General features: G+C 42.4%; 1 protein-coding gene across 7 annotated transcripts in view; it reads left to right on the top strand.

Moving 5' to 3' along the window:
• The window catches only part of Dpf3 (double PHD fingers 3), a 257440-nt gene that overhangs the window by 58610 nt on the left and 183972 nt on the right, over window positions 1-14858 (top strand). For 2 of the 7 annotated variants that reach the window (XR_015445026.1, XR_015445025.1), the window contains exon 1: window positions 10154-11214. The exons of 2 other annotated variants lie outside the window; for them this stretch is intronic. Coding sequence is in view for 3 of the 5 variants with exons in the window: in XM_087195352.1 (XP_087051478.1) it covers window positions 11054-11214 (161 nt within the window). In the remaining 2 variants the exon portion in view is untranslated. Of the gene's footprint in view, window positions 1-10119; window positions 11215-14858 lie in introns of those variants that run through there. 3 more of the 7 variants (XM_087195352.1, XM_087195353.1, XM_087195355.1) reach the window with 3 other exon arrangements.

Genomic DNA, 14858 nt, shown 5'->3' with positions numbered 1-14858 from the left:
GATGGTAATAATTGTCAGATCTCTTCTTCTGACAACCATACCTTAAGTTTGTTATGTCTGTTCCATTTAATCCTTCCAGCAGTGTTGAGGAACTAGTATTGTCTTCAAACTGCAGAAGAAAGTGTTATCCAGAGGTCTCATTTGACTGAAATTAGGCAATGAGTGGAGGCAGACTTGGGATCTAAGATCAACTTTGATTTCAAATCTCACACTCTTAACCCTTGTGTCTGTTCTCAAAAGCTAGCTTATGGACTGATCCACTTGGTGATATTTTCCACTGTCTAAAATGTAAGGACAGTGTAGCTAGATTTCTAAGCTATTGTGAACTAGTTACCCTACTGTGCTATAGAATATTAGAACTAATTCCTCTTATCTAAGTGTATTTTGGTACCGGTTATTCCTTTTATCCTCTCTCCCCATTACCTTTCTTTTTTTTTTTCTTTTTGGTATCAGGGATTGAACTCAGGACCCTAAGCTTGCCAGGCAGGTGCTGTGCTGCTGAGCTACATCCCTGACCCTCCCATTAATTACCCTTCTTAACCCACAGCGAGCAATGTTCTGCTCTCAGCTATGATTCCAACTGTTTAAATTTCCACATCTGAGAAGGAACACATGGTACTTGTCTTTCTGTGGTTGGCTTATTTTACTGAACACACATCTTCCAGGTCCATCCATATTTCTACAAATGTAAGTCCTTTCTTTTAAGAAACAATGGTGTTTAAAAAAGAAGAGTTGGCAAGACTATTGTTGATCCCTCCAATTTTTTTTGTTGTTAAAAATTACTTGGAGTATGTAATCCAAACATCTAAGAATTATTTGATCTAGGAATTACACTAAATACTATTTAGTAAGGATTAAAGAGGAAAGGGTCTCATGTTGCAGGTAAGGCAATGACAAAGGCGACCAGTTCTTGAGGTTCCTAGTTCTGTGTCACAGTTTAGAAGAGGTCAAAAGGACAGAAACTGAACATGTGTCAAGTAGGGAACAAGGAAATCTCAGCAAAACAGTGGTTAAATTTATTCACTGGTTGATGAAAACTTGGCAAATCAAGGGATTTCTACTGCAAAGAATTGTAGGTTCCTACCTTGGGGTTTGATTAAGTAACTTATGTGACCTGAGGCAAGGCACTTAGATTTTCTACCTCTTGTGCTTTCTTGCTGGTTTCCGGTCTTCGATGAGGACCCCCCCATGTCTTCTCTGAAACCTCATTTTCTTCCTCCTTCCAGTGGGCCACCTAGCCCTGTTGCTTCTATTTTGGAAATGTTTTTGGAGTCAGTCCAGTCTCTTCCTTTTCCAGTGCATTCTTTACCCAGTAGCCAGAGAATAATTTTGCTAAAACATAAATCTGATCACATCACTTACCTCTACATAAAACCTTCAGTGGTTTCCTCATTGCCCAGGGGTGAAGTCCAAGCTCTTTGGCAAGGCATTCTTGGCCCAGTGGTTTGAGCTCAGCCTGCCTCTCAGCCTTTGTTCTTCACCATCACTCACCTCTGCACACACAAGATGGTTCACTCTTCTCAAAGTATAAATTGCTGACCCATCTCCCTGCAGTCCCCTTTATTCTCTTTTCCACTGGGAATATCAAAGTAATCTTTTAAGGCTAGGTTGAGTCATCTCTGAAAGCTGCCCCAGGCTCTCCCCATACTGGTCTGTGAACCTGTTGAAGGTGGGGCCAGCATTTGCTTGGCTCTATCTTGGAACCCCTATGCTCAGCATGGTGCTTTGCAGAAGGTAGGTGCCCAACCATTGTGTGTTGAGCAGAAAACAAATGGGTAAAGATGAAAAATTTACAGTGGAGATAATCATGTTCATTTTTTTGTTCTACCTAAGGTTACTTGTATGGCATGAACATGAGAAAGTATTTACTGAACTTTGAAAAAATGCAAGGCTCCACAGATGCAAGATACTCATCATTGTTTTAAAAAATAGAGATTACTACTTTGAACTATGAATGAAAAACTGTAGAATTTCCTTTATTATATATCATCACTACATACTGTATTTCTAAAACTAAGGGGAATGATTGTTGAGCACTGGAGTTGGTATATCAACTGGAAAGATCCATGTGGCCACAAATCTGTACAAAATCAACAGGAAGCAAACATGACTTAAATTGTGAGTCAGTGGCCTGGACCTGCCCAGGGGCCAATAGTGACAACACTTTTTCCTTTCTAGAACTAGGGCTGAAGTTAGAGCTAAGGCAGGGGAGGGGCTTGGTTTTCTTTCTCTTGTGTTCGCTCTTCTTTCTTCTCTTTCTGATTCATTTATTTTCTGAATATTATCTGTTCCAATCACCTCAGATTGAACTTGGTAAAGAAGAAGTAAAGAAATGGAAAAAGAAGAAAGGACTGTATAGCCCTTTGCAAATACTGTCTGTATTAACCTTTATGATTGATAATGTATCTGTGTGTGTGTGTGTGTGGGGGGGGTCCTGGGGATTGAACCCAGGGTCTTGTACGTGCTAAGCACATGCTGTACCACTGACCTCTACCCTCAGCCCTTGTGATGTATTTTACTTCCAATTCCACCCCCAGGCTGTAATTCCACGGAGGGCAGGTGTTTCCTTTGTATACTTTTGCACCCTCTGCAGGTGCCTTCCACATAGATGTGCATTGCCTCATGTTTCTCCCCCCCCCCCTCTCTCCTTTTACCCAGGTCAAGATGCCTCTGGACAGCCTTTACTGTCACCCCACAGGTTTGATTCTCTGGCTGCCACCTGAGGACTCAGAGGCATTGGGTCTTGGGGGGATCGACCCCTCTGCTTTTCATACCTCTGAAGGTTGCCCCAGCAGGGAAAGGGGGTGTGGGAGTCACAGAGGGCAGGGAGGAAGCCTAAAGGATTAATTGGTTGAACTTTATTACAAAGGCTGGTGCTATTGTTTACAAGGCCATTAAAAACCATTATCATCTTCCCAGACCAGGCAGACAGCAGCAAGCTGCTTTGATGCATGTCTTAGGGAGATAAGGAAAATTCATCCCTTGTTTTGACTTCAAATTTCTTGTTGGTTTATTATTTATTCAACTTTCTCCACATGTCCCTGATCTCAGACAACTTTTTCAAGTTGTTGGCAGGGGAGGTTCAGCTTAGGATCCTAAAGTTTTGGAGTGGAAAGAGACCTCTGAGATAAATGTCTCTTCCTAACTTGCCCCCTTCCTCCCCAACCCCACCTCCATCTGTACTTTTCCTTCTAGCAGAGCAGTTCTTGGGCACAGCATCTTCTCAAGTCATTTGCACTTATTGATTTCTGAGTGGGGCAGACTTTTCTCATGACCTTTAGCTAATCCCCCTGCCTTCATGACCACATCTTCTACTCTGTAGAGAAGACTTCCCAGAGCTCCCCTTGCCCTGCCTCAAGCTATCAGCTCCTTACTTAATATGCCTTGAGTACTGTGCTGATGGAGGAATGAGTTACCTCAACTCTGCCATCTGCTTTGGTAGGGACATTTAGGACTCCCCTGGGTGGGGTGGCCAGAACCCTTGGGGGCCCTTATCCACATTCCAGAAATCTGTCTCCCTCAGTGCCTTCTTGAGGGTGTGACTTCCATCAGGACAGGGACAGGCAATGGGATGGACACTGTACTCATGCACTGGTCAAATTGTTATTCAATGAGCCTGTGGCGTTTTTCTCTGTCCTAGACCTGAAAAGAAGCTTTCAGTCAATGCCGAGCTTACTTTTAGCAGATTGATGAAAGAGTTCAGGTGCTCTGTGTGAGAATGATCCAGGCTGACAGAGATTAGGGACTCCCGTGTTTGATGAACAAATGAGTGAAGGAATCCTTGTGGGTCTGTGTATTCAATTTAGTACGTAGGTATTTTGCCACTTTGCTTACTGTTCCTCTGGGAAAAATTGAAGGGGGCAGGTGAGTGTCAAAGGACTGCATTCGACCTGGTTATTTACATCTGAGAGTTTACATCTAGGGGGGAGTGAGCATAATTACAATACAAGGCAGAAAGGCATACATAGAAGATAGACATACATAGAGATATTGGCAACTAGCTGAAGGAACATAACAGGCTGTGGGTTAATTCAGAATGAGAGGAGTCAGGAGAGCTTCATGGAGGAGATGATTTGTAAGGATTTCAGTAAATAGGCAGGGGATAGAGATCTAGGCTCGTGAACAGGAAGGGCAAAAGTGTTGAGACCTGAAAGTGCCCTTAGCTTGCTACAGACCAGTCCTGGCAGCCCTAGCCCAAAGCCACATCTCTCTTCCAGCCAGGGTGGCTCCAGATCTGTCTCAGACAACACCAAATCATCCCAGGAATTTTTTCCAGGCGTCTGACCCTGGGGCAAGGCTCAGGGCAGACATTCCTTTCCTCCAGACTTTCCTGGTGCCCCTTGTTGCTGGGTGCATATGACAAACTTCAGGGGTGCTCTGGAATTGGTGGAGGTAGATAAGCTTCCAGAGCCAGATCCTTTAGTTTCCATATGACAGTTCTTTGCCCCTAACCTATCCTCCCTCATTGCCAGGGCAAGAATCCCCTCTCTCCACTCACATTGTTTCCTCTTCTTGAAGGCCTTCTTCCATATCTGTTTGTCCAAATGCATCCCTACTTTCCAAGGGCACAGCTTTACTCCAGCTGGAAAGAAGCACGCCATTTTCTGAGCTCTTAAAGCATGTCCCCTGCTGAGGGCAGGGCTGCAGTCTGGGCCTTTGCTATCTCTCACTGCATGCTCCTGGGTGGCTGTCCCATAGATAAAGAATGCAATGCCCTACTCTCTGGTATACTGTCATTACTTGTTTCTATAAGTATCCAGGGATAACATGCTTTTAATACATTATACATATTTTAAAAACTCATACACTTTTCCCCTCAGTTTTTCCATGTTCTCAAGGTGGCTGTTTAATTACAGTCCAGGGAGTGGGAAGAAGCCAAAAAGGGATTCTTAATCTTGGACAGCAGGATTGAGTGTAGAAAATGCCTTGGAAATGGAAGATTCCCCTGGCTCCTCAGTACAGCCGCGTTACAGCCCATATATAACTGTGGGCGAGCTCCCCCTCGCCGCCTGGCTTATCTCTGCCTCACATGCACGGACTTACCAGCCTGGAGTCTCTCTGGATGTTGGCCAAGCCAGTTGGGAATGCATAATTGCTGAGTTAGGGGATGGGGTGAGTATGCCATGTCCTTGTATGCTGCAGTGAAGGTCTCTCTTCTCCCCCTCTTTCTTCCCTTCTAGCCTTTTCTCTGGCATTAGGAACTAGTCTTTCTGGTCTCACCTCTCTAATCTTTGACAGGAGACGGAGACCAGATTCCATATTTGCAAGTGGCTGTGCTAGTGATTATGGACACCCGTAGGAGATTGGGAAGGAGGTTTGGGTAAACAGATGTAGACCAAATGTTGTTTAGCTAGTGGCCATTTTGAAACTTCAACTACAAGGTATCATGAGTTTAAAACCTTCCCTACATCCACCTTTTCCTCATAACTGACTTAGTTTTTATAACCAAGACTGTGGTGTTGCTTTTTGTCCTGGTAGCAGTGTAGATGAGAAAAGGGAAGGCCTCTGGAGATAAGTGTCTAGCCTGATGGGAGCAAGGGCTTCTGGGAAATTGGGTAGAATCTTGCTGGGGATCTGGAGCCTGGGTGGAAGGTATAGACTAGGCAGATGTACAGGATCCTTCTCTCATTGCTCTTTCTCTGGTATCATCTCTGTATTGGATCTACAGTTGCGTCCCCCACAGAACCTCTGATCATTGATAGAACCACAGAACAGTGATAAGAGGTTTAGCTTCCCTCCTCCCTTTTTTTTTTTTTGCTACTGGGGATCTAACTCAGGACCTTGCGATTGAGAGGCAGGCACCAGAACCACTGAGCTAAATCCCCGGCCCTAGCTTCCCTTTTGAAAATGCCTTGGGCACTGACAGACTGGACACTTTCCATTCTATAGATAAAAACTGAGTCGCTAGCTCAAAGAAATTCTTTTTTTCAATTTAATTAATCATCATGGGATTCTGGGCAAAGGCCCATTTCCCTTTAGGTGGGTGGTATAGTAGTAACTATTGGGATTGTAATAAAATCAGGTGACTTTGTTTGATGTTTTACATTTTTTTTTTGGTACCGGGGATTGAACTCAGGACCTTGTGCTTGCAAGGCGGGCATTGGCACTACTGAGCTAAATCACGGACCTGATGTTTTACATTTTTTAAATTAAGCAAGTGTGTAGCATTTATCCCATAGCTATAGGCATGGGCGTGGGGTTAATGATGGATTGGTTAGGTGCCGGGTGCTACTGACATTCTTAGGATGATTGGTTTGATTTTTGTGAATTTTATTTGATTTTATGTTTACAGTCTTCCTTATATTAGTTTTTTTAGTGCTTTTATAAAAAAGTACTACAAACTAGGTAGTTTCAGCAACATTTATTGCCTCATTGTTGTGGAGGCCACAGTCCAAGATGAAGGTGCCAACAGAGTAGGTTCCTGCTGAGGGCTGGGAAGATTTTGTTCCATGTCTTTCTGCAGCCTCTGGTGGTTTTATTTTTTTGATTGGCAATCTTTGATGTTCATTGGCATATATTTAGAAGCATTCCCCAGTGTCTGCCTTCTTCTTCACATCATATGTGTGTGACTGCCCCCAGATTTTCCTTTTTTAAAAAATTAATTGTATTGGTACATTTTAGGTATACAATATAATGACATTCATCATTGGAAATTTGCATCTTTACATAATCTAGATTTTTCCTTTTTAAGGATACCAGACATGTTGGATTGAGCTACCTTAATGGACTCATTTTAACTAATTACATCTGCAGTGATCCCGTTTCTGAGTAAGATCATTCACTGAGTATGAAGGGTTATGACTTCATATGAGTTTTTTTTGAGAGGGGACACAATTCAATTTGTAACACTCTTTTAAAATAGTATACGTGCTTTTCTTTTGGTGGTGTTTTTTGAAAAAAAAAGACCAGTACATGGCAAAAAATTCAATCACTTAGCAAAGAGTAAATTGGGAGAGAAAAGTCAATATAAGTCTCTCACCCCTGTTTTCCACATCCTCAGACTCACGTCCACGAAAGCAGATGTACCCGTTTTACTTCTTTCCTATATCATTCTAGTGATGTTCTATTTTCATAGTGAATATTTACCTTTTATTTTTTTCCCCTTTAAATAGTTGTGTTCCAAATGCCTTATCCTGAACCTTGGGGTTTTTACTCCTCTCCCCCAATTTTACAATATAGCTCAGCGATTATTCTATAACAGCAGGTGTACTATTTTTAACAGATGCGCAGTATTTCAGTGTGTGGCTATGCCATGATTTATTTAATTTTATCTTTCTTGATGGACATTTAGATGATTTCTAATCTTTGTGAAAACATTTGTATATACCTTCCTCTACACATGAGTGTAAACCACCTAGATATTTCACTCCTGAAACTTCTTATATTGTATATAAATTGAATTCATTTGTTAAGTTCCTACCATACATAAATATTTGATATTTTATCATGTGGATCTCTCTGAGTTTACTCTGCCCAGTGGTTCATCCTAGATTGTTTCTTGTTGCTATAAACAAGTTAGTAACAAAAATTCTTACATATAAATCTCTACTTTTGATTGCTTATCTTTGATTATCTCTTAAGATAAGGTCTTAGAAACAAGACAGATAATCTGAAAATTCTTAAGGTTCTGGACCTTATTGCTAAATTGGATTCTAGAAATGTATCAATTTGTAATTTTACTCACAGAGTGCCTATCTCTCCTTATAATGCTAGGATTATCAGCTTTATAACAAAAAACTGCTAATTTGATATGGGAAATATAGCATTTCATTGTTTTAATTTTTACTTATATAACTGTTCTGGTTGTTTCACTTGATTAACTATTTGTATTTTCTGTGTGTGGCTTGTCTGTGTTCTTTGGCCACTTATCAAGGTCTTTATGCTTTTTAGATGAGATCACATATGTTCAGGGTTGTATGGCTGTAGACTCTTCCTGCTTTTTAATATCAGTTTTATGGGCCTTTTATATATTAAGAGTATTAATTTGTCATATCTATTGTATTATGGCAAAAATTTTCACAAGTTTGTGATTTGATTTAGAAAATTGTTTTAAGGCCGGGTGTGGTTGCACACGCCTGTAATCCCAGCACTTGTGAGGCTGAGGCAAGAGGACTGCCTGGAGTTTGAGGTCAGACTGAGCTACATAGTGAGTTCAAGGTCAGCCTGAACTACATAGTGAGACCCTCTCTCAAAAAAAGAAAAAGTTTTTTTAAACTAGGTGCAGTGGTGCACACCTGCAGTCCTTGTGCTGTGGGAAATTAAGGCAAGAGGACCTCAAGTTTGAGCCCAGTCTGCAACTTAGTGAGATCCTGTCTAAAAACAAAAAATAAATAAAGGACTGGGGATGCATCTCAGTGGAAAGGACTCAATTCCTAATATTGCAAAAAAACCCCCCACAAACTTTAAAAATCAACTTTATTATAATACAACTTACTTTCAATAGAATACACCCATTCTAAGTATGTATTTCCATGAATTTTGATAAATGTATATACTTATTTTACCTGTGTAACCACAAAAGAATACTTTTATTACCCCTCAAAGTTCCCTTGTGCCTCTTTGCCATCAACCACATCTCTGGCCTCAGGCAACCATTGATCTACTTTCTGTCATAACAGATTAGTTTTGCTGTATCTAAAATTTCATACTAACAGAATCAGACAATTTGTACTCTTTCAAATCTAGTTTATTTTACTCAGTCTTTTTTAAAGGATGTGTCCTTATTATTGTGTATGTTAGTGGCTTACTCTTTTTATCGCCAAGAATATTGCATTTTGTGAATGAACCACAACTTTTTTTATTCATTCACTACTTGATGGACATTTGAGTTGTTTCCACCAGTTTTAGAGTCTTATGAATAAAGCTGCATTAGTATTGGTATATAAATCTCTGCTTTTGGATGTAAATGTTTCCCTGTTATTCTTGGGTAACTAGTTAGGAGTGAAACTTCTTAGTCATGTCCTGGACCTGGGGTGAGATACTTGATTTCCTTGAATCTCAATTTAGTTAGTTTTGAAGTCACTTTATACACTCTGGAAATATGGAACTACTTATAAGTTCCCCAAACTCACTATGGCCTCTCTGCCTTTGACTAGGCTCCTGCTCCTTCAGGCAAAGGTTAAGAGAGAGATTGGATATGCAGCATTGCTGACCTGTAGAGAGGGGGCCATGAACCAAGGAATGCAGGTGCCTCTAGAATCTGAAGGAAACGCTTTCTCCTTAGAGCCTCCAGAAGGAGCCAGACCTGCCAAAGCCCTGACCTTAGTCCAGTGATACTGACTTTGGACTTGTGGCCTCTGGAACTGTAATATAGTAAATTTATATTGTTTTCAGGCATTTAATTTGTGACAATTTGTTATAGTAGCAATAAGAAACTAATACAGTGCTGTAATATTTACCCATATTATTGCATGTATGGATGCCTTCCATTGTATAGATGTATCACAACTTTCTTTTTCATTCACTAACTGATGAATATTGGGTTATTTCCTAGTTTTTGGCCACTATGAATAAAGTTGCTATGAACATTCACATATATGTGAACATATGTTTTCATCTCTTGGGCAAATGCCTAGGTAGTATTGCTGGGTCATAAGTGGAAATTTAACTTTATTTATTTATTTATTTATTTATTTTGGTACCGGGGATCAAACTCGGGTCCTTGTGCTTTCGAGGCAGGTGTCGGAACCACTGAGCTAAATCCCCAGCCTATTTATTTATTTATTGGTACTGGAGATCGAATTCAGGATCTTGCACTTGCAAGGCAGGTGAGGCACCACTAAACTAAGTCCCTGGCCCAAATTTAACTTTATAAGAAAGTACCAGACTGCTTTCCATAGTGGCTGTCCCAGTGTATGAGAATTATAGTTACTGTATGTTCTTACCAGGGCTTGGCATTGTCAGTCTTTTTAATTTTAGTTATTATAATAGATGTTTAATGGGATCTCATTGTGATTTTAATTGTATTTCCTTGATGACTAATGATGTTGAGCCTTTTTCACATGCTTTTTGGCTATCAATAGCTCTTCATTTTGTGAAATATCTGTTCAATTCTTTTTCCTATTTAAAAATTGGTCATTAGACTTATCAAGTTTTAGGAATTTTTTAATATATTCTGATTAGATATCCTTTATCAGATATATGTCTTACAAATATTTTCTTGCAATCTGTGGCTTGTGTTTTTATTTTCATATTAGTGCCTTAAAGAGCAGATGGTATAAATGAGGAAGCCCAACCTATTAATGTTTTCTTTATGGTTCACACATTTTGTGTCGTAGTTAAGACATTTTTGCTTAACCTAAGGTCAAAGGAATTTTCTCCCAACCTTTGTTCTAGATGTTTTACAGTTTTAGCTCTTACATTTAGCTCTATGATTCATTATGAGTTAATTTTTGTTTTTGGTACCGGGGATTGAACTTGGGTCCTTGCGCCTGTGCAGCAGGCAGCGAAACCACTGAGCTAAATCCCTGGCCCTATGAGTTAATTTTTATAGAAAGTGTAAGGGTTAAGCTTTTTAAAATTAAGAAAGGTTTTGTGTTTTATTTTTTGTAATTCCTTTAGTTGGTTTTGGTATTAGGGTAATTTGGGCCTCATAAAAAGAACTAGCATTGTGCTAGGTAGTACAGGAAATATAAAGGTAATATCCAATCTCTTTTGGAATTTTACACACACACACACACACACACACACACACAAATGGCATGATGGTGAGCTCATAAGAGAAGTGCAGATGAATTGCTGTGGGTTTCCGAAGAAGAGTTTTCTCAGGCTTCCCATGTAGATGATATAAAGAAAGTAGGGCTACAAATGTCCATTGTTGGGGGCACCATTCAAATGACAATCTACTGAATGGTGTTCCTTCTGGGACACAGAGAATGGGGCCTGGATAGTGTCAATCTGGAGTTGCAAAGCAAAGTGGCCCTGCTCAAAATGAGTCTTCCAGTTGAGAGATACCAACTAGTGGAGTTGGGGAAAGTTGGTTGGGGTGAGTAGTAACTGATGTACGGAGTTGAGGTGATTCTGATAAACTCATTACTGGCTGCTGTATATAAGTATGCCTCTGTTTACTCAAATTCTTAAATCCTCACTGGTCTGTCCCTTGTCTTTGTGTCCCAGGATCCAGCATACACCATCACATTCAGCCCTCCCACCAACTTTACAAGAGCAGCTTCATTATTTCCATTTTTGCAGATTAAAACATGAGATCCAAGAAGGGTAAGTGATGCTAGCAAGTAGCAGAGCTCAGATTGCAGCTTGGGTCCTTGGCTCCACGCAGCCCCTGTGACACCACCTCCCACTGCTTGGAGGAAACTTCATTTTGAGGAAGGCAGGCACATAGACAGAAAGGAATGGATGCCAGGAGGAGATCAGGACCAGATATTTGTGAGTGGGTTTGTTCTGGTTTAGCAAAAGAGCTTTCAGCGCCATGGCCCAGGAGGTAGCTGGCTCACTGCATAGTCAGAGTTTGCAAAGCTTCCAAAGATCCTTTCACCAGAGGGGCTTTAAAAGTTGCAAACTCTCAGCAGTTTCTCTCAGTTAGGAGGTTTTTTCCTCCAGATTGAATCCGGTGGGGGTTTTACTGGCTTACGTTTTCCCAGAATGACCCTGCTAAATAGTGCAGGGAAAAAGCATCACCATGCCACTTACCATACTTCCTGTCACCAAATGGCCCTGGGAAGAAATCTTCACCAGTCCTACCTTTTGGCCGTAACCACTCCTGCACCCACTGTGTCACTATCTCAAAGCCCTCTGATTTCTCTAAAAAGCATGGGGTTGAGCTCAGCAGGGACAAATAAACACCAGGATCTTGTGTGATATCAGGTTTGGGGATTGTTCTCCTTCCTGGTCTCATAGTTGGAACCATTTTCAAAAGGTGAAAATGTGGAGGCACTCATGTTGGAAGACATGGAGCATTTCTGGGAGAGCAGAGGACACCCTGGATGAAAGTTCCTGCTGTCCTCCACCCTATTCCTAGGCCTCTGAGTCTCTCTGACCCCTCACTGGTATCCTTGTCCTTAGACCCCTCTAAAGAAGGGGAGTCTTTTGGATTCCTGTAGTTTGTTTGGTCATTGTGGGCTCTGGCACTGCCAACTCAGGCAAACAGAGCATGGCCAAGCCCTGGGTGCCCAGCCTCCCGGGCAGCATTGCACACTGCTCTTCGTCAGCAGAAAAAGTATCCCCTACAAGTTGCATTCTTCAGTGCCCTCTGCCCCACAGCCATGGCCTGTGAGGCCTCCAAGCCCTGCTGAGCCCTGGCCACCAGGCTGAGCTGCTCTCTGTCAGCTGTGCTTCAGGAATCCTCAAATGCAGCTTGGTGACTTCATGGGAAGTGGTCTGGGTTGGTTCTCCTTTCTCCACCTTCTTCCCAGACTTGCTAGGGATGACACCTCCAAGCCCCTCCCAGGTCCCAAAATACCATCCCTGCTGTGCAGCCCTGCCAGAAAATGCTTAGCACATTAGCGGGTTTAGCTGCCACAGTGGCAGGCATTTGGGAGGCTGCAGAGGAGTATAGATTTCATTGTGGAATTCTTTCCAGCTCTGTGTTATTTTGACAACATGGGGCAGCACTGTTACTAGGAACCTGCCCTGCCTGTGAGATACAGGGGCCGGGGGGCCTGGGTAGGGGCTGCAGAAGGCAAGAAGAGGGGGTGGGAGCAACAGCAGGTAAGGGAGAGAAGGTAGGCTGTGGCAGTCCCTCACTTGGCTATGACGACTGTGTTCCTCTTTAGCGGGCCTACCTGGCAGGCCTCCCTTCTGGCCCTCTGGCATGTATTTGGAATGGATCTTGGATCCTAGCAGCTTTTTTCCACAGTTGCCTTAGTGCTGCAGCTTCTGCTTACAGGGGAGGCAGCAGCCCCTAGGCTGCCCAGAGGCAGCAAGGCAGGCTGAAAGAAACAGCCATCCCAAACAGCCTGGACTAGGAAGAGCGCCTGAGCTCCTTCCCTGCCATGGTGTAGCTGGAGGGTCTGGAGCAAGTCACCAACCCTCTAAAACTCAGTATTCTCACCCACGGGTTGGGAATGACAAGACCTGCCCTTCCTACCTCCATATAAGGCTGACAATCCTCCAAGAGACAGTGTATGTGGAAGGGTTTGGTGCAGTGTAACGTGACAAATATTTGTACGCCAGTGAGCTCCTGCAGGGCAGGGACTATGTCTTGTTTATCTATGAATTTCTCCATGATGTCTGGTTTATTGAATAGAAAAGTAAATATAGTGACTTTCTGGAAGTTCCGAGTTTGCCACACTGGTGATCAATGTGATGAACAATAGCCAGTCTCTGAGTGCATTCATTGCTAGGAGTGCTATAACAAAGTGCCACAGACTGGGAGGTTCAAACAACAGAAATTCAGTCTATCACAGACTGGAGGCTAGGAGTCCAAGATCAAAGTGTCGGTGAGGTAAGTTCCTGCTGGGGACAGGGGGTAGAATCTGTTTCATGCCTGTCTCCCAGCTTTTGGCAATCTGGCATTCCTTGGCTTGTAGAAGCATCACCCAGTCTCTGCCTTCAACTTCTCTTAGCATTTCCCTGTGTCCATGCCTCTGTGTCCACATTCTCCCCTTTTGTAAGGACATCAGTAATATTGGACTAGGGCTCACCCTATTCCAGTGTGGCCTCGTCTTTACTAAATGTACACACAATGACTGTATTTCCAGAAATGGTGGACAGGAGTCTTCTGAGCATGGGAGTCAGCTCTAGGATAGGAAGGTCAAGACAGGGCTCAAACTATGGCTAGGATAAGAACAATTTATATTAAAAAAAGAACAATTAAAAAAATAAAAACACTAATGTAGGTATTTGTTGAGTGATGGACTCAATTTCTACTCTCATTCTTGGACCTTTTGGAGGGTCTTTATCTCTTAGAGTTGGTTTTATATTTTCCTCTCTGAGTAGCTGCTATGAAGCAGAATCACTACATTTGTGTTTTAGATCCAAATGCAGTACCTATTTTTACTCTTTCCCCACTTACTTTCCTACCCTCTCTTTTCCTCTGAGCCTTCCTTTATAACCTTGAAGCTTGGAGAGTGCATATCTTGGACAGGGGAATTCTCATCTGTGTGTGTCTCCATTTTCCCTGCATGCTGGCCCATCAGCAGGCATGTTCTGAGCTGGAGTGATCCAGAGCAGGTGTGTTGCTGGACCACAGAGCTGAGCATGTCTGGCAGGCATGGGGGTTCCTTGGCACCCTACCATCTGTGTTTGAGGGTTCACTGCCATCCATGTGCATCTTTGGTGTGCCATGGGATGGGTATGGAGGAAGGCATTTATACATCACCTTTGAATAATAAGAGAGGCATCCACCAAATTCTTACTTGGTACCAGACACAATGCTGAGTGCTTTTCTCCCTTTTTCTCATTTATTCTTCTCAAAAATCCTAAGAAACAGGTACTTTCATTTTCCTCATTTTACAGACAGTTAAAGTTTTAAACAAACATAAGTGGATAAAAGCCACACAACTAGTGAGAGACTTACACATTTGTTTTTAGAACCTCCAGTTCCACTCTCCTATCCACAGGGCACCTCACCTCAAAGGTGAACAGTGGCCACTGACATCAGAATTGTCTGGAGTTGTGCAAAAATCAGATTCCTGCGACTCCTCCCTGATCTACTATATCACAAGAGCATGGGATGGGGCCCAGGAATCTGGATTTCAATCCAGCTCCCCAGTGACTCTGGTTCTACACAAACATTTGAGGTTCATTGGCCATCTTGCCCATTATCAGGGGACAGTTTCCTTTCATGTCACCTTTCCCTCTGGTCTTCCACCCATGCTGCTGCGAACTTGGTCTTGCCACAGAGTTTTGAAACAAAGGGCATCCATGCCCTGCCCCCTCCTCCTTCTCCAGGCCTCCCGTGG

Source organism: Heterocephalus glaber, unplaced genomic scaffold (genome assembly GCF_053883595.1).
Source record: "Heterocephalus glaber isolate CG9 unplaced genomic scaffold, H.glaber_assembly_v1.0 deba00001608, whole genome shotgun sequence".
Lineage (NCBI taxonomy): Eukaryota > Metazoa > Chordata > Mammalia > Rodentia > Bathyergidae > Heterocephalus > Heterocephalus glaber.
This window is presented reverse-complemented; position numbering and strand designations above follow the sequence as displayed.